The 8,935-nt window shown below is 50.9% G+C and overlaps 1 protein-coding gene across 1 annotated transcript in view; it reads right to left on the bottom strand.

Moving 5' to 3' along the window:
* Positions 1–2,006, bottom strand: part of LOC131212376 (F-box/LRR-repeat protein 16) — a 25,498-nt gene extending 23,492 nt beyond the window's left edge. The window contains exon 1 of the mRNA XM_058206221.1: positions 848–2,006. Coding sequence (XP_058062204.1) covers positions 848–1,822 — 975 coding nt within the window. The 5' untranslated portion in view covers positions 1,823–2,006. The remainder of the gene's footprint in view (positions 1–847) is intronic.
* Positions 2,007–8,935: the final 6,929 nt, after the last annotated feature.

Below are 8,935 nucleotides of genomic sequence, written 5' to 3'. Positions count from 1 at the left end.
AGAGAGAGAGAGAGGGGGAGAAAGATGCTCTTATTTTTGCATTCCTGTTGATGTGTTTATTTCAGCAGCTTGCTTGCTTGCATTCGCTGTGTGCCTTAAATTTTAGGTTCATTATAATCGAACGAAGTGCACATCCTCGAGACGGCCATAGGGGACATTATAGGGGCCGCGAAATGGCTGGGCTTATGGTGATCGAAAAAGTTTTACCGTGTCGTGGCCGTGTATTGTCACCCTACACCTTACCTCCTTACACCGCCCGTCACGGTTCAGCCCAAGATGGCCATAAATCCAGCGCCGGACCATTTAACTCCGGACAAGGAAAGGGAACGCTGCACCCGGGCAAAGCGCAACCGAAAGCTGTTGCCAAAGTGCCTGGCCCCAAAAGTAGGTCACCGTACGATCTTACTTCCCCCCGAATCGATGCTCTGGACGCCAGAGTGTCTGGCGAGATGTGCACCCGGAAGGAGCTTCCGGTGCACCCAAATTGCGATGCAGCTTCGTTCGATTTATTCGCTACGACAGTGTCGAAATTGAACGAATTTTTAAATGGGAAGAACGTGTAAGCTGTGCTCGGGGTGTCCACGCTCCAGTGGTTCGTGAGATCACATTACGTGACACTTTGTTGTGGAAAGGCCAAGAAATGGTATCGAAAAATAAGGATCTCTGTGTCAGCAACCTGGCGCCTCCATTAGGCGATTAAATTATTTTCAAACTTTCCCCGCTAAATTTGGGTTTCTTTTCATCTAGCACCATCGAAAGTGTTCTAAAAGGATACACTAAATACCCTAAAAAAATTGGTTTAATTTTTCGTCGATAGAATTTTGAAAGCCCTCTTGAGGCAACTCACCTGCAGATGATCGAGCAGGGCCTCCAGGCCACGATCGCTGATCGACGAGCAGCGCAGGCTGAGCGAATGGACGTGCTTCGAGGCGAGCGGGAACGAGTGCACCAGATCGAGCGCATCCTCGTCGGTCGCGCCCATCAGGCAGACGGCGTGGAAGCTACGCCGGATCAGCGAGTTGTACAGCTTCACCCGATCCTGGTTGGTGGTCTGACGCAGCTCCCGACACTGCAGCACCGGCACCAGGCCGCTCCAGTACCGGGGGCTGCGGTAGAGCAGATCGCGCCACTTCTGGCACACCTGGGCCAGCGTGCAGCGTTCGTACGACGTGAAGTAGAGGAAAAACCGGCCCAAGAACCGTTCATCCTGCAGCAGCTGCTCGATCGTCAGGATCTGTGGCAGGGCTAGCTGTGCCTGGCCGTGCGCCAGGCCAAGTTTGCCCCCATGATGATGGTGGTTCAGCCCACCAGCCCCGTGTTGATGTTGCTGCTGCTGCTGCTGATGGTGCTGATGCTGACCGATCTTTCGCATCGACTGAGGTGTGTTGGACTGGGATTTGTTCGCCCCGCTGCCCAGCATGCCCGAGGACGATCCTCCCTTACCACCTCCTCCACCAGCACCACCACCACCGCCACCGACGGTCCCACCGGAAGGATTGGAAACGCGGGACGGTTTTTCGGGCGCATGACCACCACCGGACTGTGCCTGGCCGGCGGTCTGTATGTTGAGATTAGCGCCCGTTCCGCCACTATTGCTGGTGGTGGTGCTGTTGTTGTTGCTGCTACTACCACCGCACAGGACATTCGTGACACGCTCCATCACGCTGGCCTTCTCGCTCGACTTGCCACTGCCAGCGCCGCTGCCACCGCCGCTCCCGTGATGATGCTTCGACCGCAGCCCAAGGCCGTTGATGCGTTTCGATAGTTCGGCCGAGGCACGCTCAACCACTCCCTGGGCGGATATGGAGGACATCTTCAGCATTCAGGTACCCACCGGGCGAGGGGCGGGCACACGGCGAACACTGACCGGATGCAACCGTCGTGCTGAACCGAACACAACACCCCAAACGCGTGCGGCCTCTAGAACCTGGTCAAACACTTGCACAAACAGACACTGGATATCACAAAATAGGTGCACACTTCTCCGTCAACCGTCTCAGAACACGCGAACCTAAGGAAGTGTGGCAGAATGAAATGGAGAGCGCACATAAGCGATGGCCACTTTGATGTTTCGCCATGCCAAGGATCGGAAACCAGGCTGCTAAAAGAAATGTCTGCCACTGTCAAACCTTCTACGATTCTTCTCTACTAAACGGTTCGCTTCGGCGGGGCGCGATAAGTGAATGAACCTTCGCCATCGGCCGTCGTTCGAACAGGACCTCTGCTCGGCAGCACACAAAACAATCGATTTTTGCTCGCCACGATGGTTTTGGCGTTTGGCCACTCCAATGCCACCAAACTCGTGGTGAGGCGAGTTTCATAAACATAAGCAAAATGCCTTCTTTTGAACTATGCTTAAAATGATTAAATTCCAATTCGCATTTAAGGACACGCAACGGTCGCGGTCTAATTTTGCCACCACTGTCCACGGGCACTGTCACCTGGAACACCAGAAACCCTGCCAGCCACACGGCGTTTGGCACAGAACTCCCCCTTCCCTTTTCGAATGGCGGCCGCACTGTTTGACTGTTCACCTCACGAACGGCCGCACAAGAGTGTTGGGGCTCTTTGCGGACCGAGGCCTTTTTTTTGATGGGGAAATTGGGAAAAACAGACTCTCTGAAGAGTGGGAAAACCGATCCACAGGCGGCTCTGAGCTCGCCTTCGAGGAACTCACGCGACCGTACGGGAGTGTGTGTTTCGATTATCCGTTCCGACGATTTATCCTGGAGCTTCCAGCCCACACTCACTCACTCACAGGAGCGGGAAAGTGCCCCCAATACACACGCAAACACGCACGGCTAGCATTCGTTAGCTGATTCACGCACTTATCCTGTGGTCGAGCCGGGTTCACTACCCGAACACACCATCACGGAACACTTCGTGTATGTTTGACGTTCCGTCTATGGAGTTTTCGGTCTGTCGAGAGGATGAAGCCAGCCAACCCGAATGCTGCACTTCGCGTCGGTCGTGTCGTGTTGTCCTTCTGCTACAGCTGTCGGCCGTGCACTGAGGCCCGCGACTAGCGTCGTCGTGAGCTGCAGAGTTTTTTGGGGAAATCAAGTCCTCGGCGCGAAGCGAAGAAAATAACCCAAATTCTCTCGCTCTCTCTCTCTCTCTCTCTCTCTCTGTCGCTAACTTTCTCGGCCTCTTTAAACGTATCTCTCAGCTGGCTGTGGGGCTTCACCTAGCGAGGACTTATAAAGGGACAGTGAGAGAGAGACTCACTCTCGGCTTTTTCCACACACCAATTTGTGGAATGTGTCAATAGAAATGGTGGCGTTGCGCACACTACACAGCTACTTGGATGGCGGCGTGTCACTGCTGCACACCTTAATGGTTGTATTTTATTCATGCTTTTCGGCGCTATGTTGTTGTTTGTTTGTTTCCGATTGCTTTGTTTTTGCTCCCCTTTTCTCGGAACCCTCTTTGCTTCGGACACCGGCATCGGGAGCAAGCAAAGGTTGAAAACATAGCCCGCCGACGAACAGGAAGACACCGGCCACACCGGGGACGGCCACACAGACGTTCGTTATTTATAATCTCGGCCGAATTTCGCAGTTCGAGTCCGCCATACGGACGCCGTGCTCTTCTTGCTGTCCGATGCTGCGATGGCGCTTGGTGCGACTGAGACAGCAAGCGAGCGAGCGAGAGAGAAGGCACCCCGCCCCCCGGAGGGTTGTGAATATGTTATCCCCAACGTGTGTGAAAAAAAAACACGTCACCAACATCCCGCAGGAAACAAAATGGAAGCGAAGCGGGAAATTAGGGTTCAACAAATATGTGAAACGGGAGATAAAGAGTCACATTCACCCAGGCCTCCCCCCCCGCACTCGGCAATCCTTTTTGCCTCGTTTCTTCCGAACGCTCGTAAGTGTTTAAGTGGGCTCGCGGTTAACGAGGACCCGTTCAGGCGTTCACACCGGCACCGAGCGGCCGGCAATCGGCGGATCCTGCGGCTACTTTTACGACCAATCAAAACGGTTTTAGCATCCGTCGCCGGGATCCACGCCGGGTCGGGTCGGGTGGTGTGGCCGTTTTCCCCCTATTTTTTATTTAATGCTACTACATCAACAGCGTCAAAGGGGTTTACTTCGTCCCATTCGCAGCAATTACGGGGAAATAACTCATTTTAGATGACAGTAAACAATGGCAATTCAATTTGAACTGAACGTTGAATATTGGAACGCCTTTTTCATGGTTTCCGCCAACAGGACACCTTCACGTTTGTATAGTCATTCACTACAATGTACCAAGCAGTGTACGCTTTATTCGCATCATTCGACGATGCTGCACCAACCGACTCAAATGAGGCGTTCGTCGAACCGCGTCGCGTAACGTGGCCGAATGCCATCGTTACCGGGGTAATTAATCGTCGACCAAAGGCGCAGAATTTCCCCGAAAGAGCGGACGCGCGCGCGTCTAGTAGCCGGGTGCGTGAGTTTCCCAGGAGCGCATCTCGGAAGCGTCTTAGCGAAGCAATTAATCACAAAAATCAACATCAGAGTGAGCTCATCTCTACACCGCGTGAGTTACTCCTCGACGCGATGTAAACAATGCAGCGCCCCCGGGCGGCATTTTCCGGTACCAGGTGGCAGGCCAGCGTGTGCTGCTCCCGCAGTAATCAATCTTCCTGCAGGTCCTCGGCCCGGTTCTACGGCCCCATGTTACTGTTTCCACCACGCACACACCAGCAGGATCGGCAGGAGCACCCGTGGAGGCCAGTTCCTCTCGCGCGCTCTTCTTTCGTGGTGTCTCTCACTCTCCCAGGGGTTTTCCGCCCGTGCGGTTCACCTTCCATAATGCGTTCTTTGTCCTCCGGCACCCATCCGGCCGATGGTTTAGGTTTTCCGGGCGGGGGGTGTTAGGATCCGATATCCATTACATTGCCCTTTGCGAGCGAGACAGCACTCACGTAGCCAGCATTAGGCTGGGAAGAAAAAAACCCAACGAAGACCCACGTATTTTTAGCCGAGCCTCGGCGTTATCACGATGGCACACTTAAAACAGATCGATGGGGCGAATGGACCCACTAGAGCCACCATTCGCAGTGTTTTGATTACGAGATTCGCCTCAGATCGAAACTAACCACAACCACGAATTCAGCACCTAAGGATTCCACTGTCCGATGGGCTGCAGGCTGCAGTGTCTCCGTCTTCGTTTGAAGCACACAGATAAAACAGTTTAAAAAAAATGGCACGTGTCCCACTGGGGGAGGGCAATGGTTCGTGTCCTGCGCGAAGATACGGCCGGGACCACGCACAATCTTCGACTGACGGACGCGCGCGTCCTGATTGTAACAATCGGGCCCCAGTCATTCGGGAGTGCTCATCGAGCGATTCTCCCCACCCCCCGAATCGTGGCTTTGGAGAAGAAAATCTATACACACATACACCCAGCCCTGGCCTTCTCTCAACCGGGGAAGGACCACGCACATCCTTTATGGCACCGAATGTCCTTGCCCGTGCGCAGAACGCACAGCGCGTCACTGTGGACGGACGGTACGAATTTGAATCACGCTCTCGCTGCAACGGCAACTAACGCTTTTCTTGGGAGTTTTAGAACAAATTTAAGATAAATTATCGTTACAATTTCCTTATAAAGTTAACATAATTGTATGGACTTTAATCCTTTTCAACAATAAAGCCGGTCCCACGTAGAATCCGGAAAAAGTTGCATTAGCTGTATCTCGGGGTTGGTTTAACTTAGGAAACATGTCCAGGTGTCAAAATAAAGGTATTTTATTGTAGTTTAAGAGAAAAAAATCATAAATTTATTATGTCGGTCGTTGGATGAAATCGCGAACTTTCTTTGGAATGTGCGCCATCATTTTCTGCAAAGTCTTCTGGTCCACCTCAGCAGCTAATTTGCTTCAACTTCCTATTGATTGTTGTCCAATAATTTTCGATTGGGCGGAATTTAGGGACATTTGGTGGGTTGATGTCCTTTGTGATGAAATCCACCTTATTGTAAAAATACCACAGAACTACAGAACTATGAAAACCTTGATTTCCGTCCACAGGTGCAAACTGCTATATCATTATTTTTTTTGAAAAATTATTGGCCAATACAAATTTGAACTTGAAGGGGACATCTGCTCGTGCCGTGGCGAGATAAAATTGCGTTCCAGGAAGCTGCCCAAAATCCATTTTCACGTATGCAATCATCCTTTTTACCTCGTCAGATTTGCCTTGATTGATCTCAAAACCCCTACAGTTCCGCTGCCGGTCGTAAGCACAGCATATAAAGTTCATGTTGCGAATTTTTGTGTTTTTGAGATTTTTAAAGCAGATCACGTGGGGTTCTCGACGCGAGTGTGCAGATTTTTTTTCCTCTTTTAAGTTCCATTAAGCATAACTTCAGAGGCGTTGCCACTTTTCCGAATTCTAAATGGGACAGGCTTTATTTAATGTTTTCGTAAAAACACTATCCTGTGCTGCAAACTGACCTCAGCCAAGTCGAACAGAACCAAATTCATCCGGCCACCTCAACTCGGTGGCCAGCAGGACCTTTCGCAATCGAACACAAACCGTGGCAAATTGCAACCGCTGCGCTGCTTACGAAATCAGGTTAGCTGACGTTCCGAAACGAAAATTATTAACGACCCTACCGGTGGTCCAAGGGCCTCGACTGAACGGCGACGGGCGCCGGGGGTCGCATGTCGTTCGCATGTTGAACATCAAAAGCATCATGTCGCGCGCGCACGAGAGTCAGAGTCAGCGCACCGGAATGCGGGACGATTATCAATATTTTGTGACCAGTTTGTGGCCTTCATTCGGTGGCCGTTCGCACAACTTGTCGTCGTCGTCGTCGTCGTGCAACCAACACAATTAGACACGAAAATCGTGACCACGCAGCGGCCGCAGGGTGTGTTTTATTTTGATTTCTCACCGTGCCGGGACTAACGATTTTCCCGGCCGATCGCCCACACCTTGGCGATGGAATGTGTTTTCCGTTTTTGCTGTTTCGTCTGCTACTGGGTCTGTGACTCACAACACTGTTGATGCACTGTTCGTGCCCAGAGAAGCAAATGGAAAGGAAAATATTGGTTGGTGGAAATATTTGAATCCACCATTAACGTCAGTTTGGATTGGGGTACAATTTCTTCATTCCGGACGGAAAGGGAAACAGGATTTAACGAAACTGACTGTCACCCAAACAAAGTCCTCTCTGTACACCTCGGTGACGGAGGACTAAATAAACAGCACAACAACTGACGTATATGGAAATTGAAAATGGCTGCGCAACACGCATTGTGAGTGAAAACAGAGCGTTTGGGAACAATAAAATACAATTTAAGTAAAAATTCGCTTTCCGGGCTTCTGTGTGGGACCAGCAGAACCTTGAAGAGCTAAGGATTTGTTAAAAGTAATGCCTGTTCTTTTCTCACGATCGACTAACGGCTCAGTACGTACCGATGTGAAAGGGCACGCGAGTAACGACCGGAGACCGGTCTATTCTTGGACTCCGACAATGGCTTATTAAAATGAAGTTAACCCAAATCCGATGCTCCCGATACGAGCCGGCGGACAAAAGTTATGTTCCATTAAGGTATTTCATTCTTTGATCGTTCGCTAGAAGGTACCCCTAGTCTAGTCCTGCCCGTGTGTTCGGGAAGATAAATGGCCGTTTCTTGCCAACTTTTCCACACCCACTAAGGTGACTAAGGTGTGCTCCGATCGTTAACTTGCGTTGGAAGACATCCCAGAGCTGGTCATTTACAACGTTTGCCAAGTGAATTAACTTTTTGCCCGTCACCTGCGCCAGCGGCCAGGATTTAACATTTGATTGGTTTTACTTTTTAATTAACATTTTCTGGGGATTTCCTAAACCGATCTTCCGGTGGCTTGGCGGAATTCAATGAATATTGGCCATGTTTTCCGGTTTCATTCACGCTCCGGCGAGGATTACGTTTTCGAAACGGACCCCAGGTGAGCAGCCCCCGGCCGGGGGTTGGCTGTCCGTCAAAGCCGTCTCTTTTTTGGCACCCATACCAGATGCAAATTCTAACACTTCCATCGTCGATAAAGCGCACCCGTTCGAGCGATCAAAATTCATCGACTTCTGCCACCGGTCCGGCTGGCGATGGGGCATGGGCAGAGCAATAAAAAAGATTTTAACACGTCCACGTCCAAAATAAAACCCAAGACAAATGGTGGCCCACCCCAGAGGATCAACCGGAAGATCTTGCAGCCGTTACGCGGTTCAGCGCTTCGAGCGCTCATTCGATGGCCGCTGGCATCGGGCCAACGGGACCGGGAGAGAAAACCGTGCCCAAACGAAGAAACTCAGCTGACAAGTGCATTTGGCGAGCGTCTCCAAAGCCGCCAACGTGGGCCATTCGGTCGGTGGCCGCACTAATGAAGCAGTAAGTGCCGACCGCGGTTCTACGACACCGGTTCTGCGCCAGCATTTTTGTTCGTCCTTTCACTTCGCAGATGCTGAGCTCACCGGCCACGGTGAGCAAACTATTAACAGCAAATAAATTGGTCGGCGGTGGGGTCGGGATTGTTTTTGCGCGACCGTACGTCTGCCCGTTACGGCGAAACTTATGATCGCTATTATTTCGAATGGCAACTGAACCTCGGACCATTGTTAGATCTTTGACGAGATGAAAAATGTGGTATTCCGCTACATGTTGCACACTGTCCTTTGCACCGCCGAACAGGTCTAAGAATTACGAGCCGACAGTGTTATGAATAGTTCGCTGATCCCGCGGATTAACGGTGAGTAATAAGCGCAACACTACCGATGGTGTCATGTGTGGTTTGTTTTCAAAATATTGTATGAAAGTAAATTAACGAGTAAATACGGCTTTGATAAACAACTGTTATTAACAAGAAGAGTTTAAGTATACGTCAGGAGATATTTTAAGCTTGCCGTTACGCAAATTTCAAATTTCAAAAACGGCGCCACTATCACCTTGTTGAGCTTT

This window comes from Anopheles bellator, chromosome 1 (genome assembly GCF_943735745.2).
Source record: "Anopheles bellator chromosome 1, idAnoBellAS_SP24_06.2, whole genome shotgun sequence".
Classification (NCBI taxonomy): Eukaryota; Metazoa; Arthropoda; class Insecta; order Diptera; family Culicidae; genus Anopheles; species Anopheles bellator.
The sequence above is the reverse complement of the archived record's forward strand: the minus strand, read 5'-3'. Positions and strand labels throughout refer to the sequence as shown.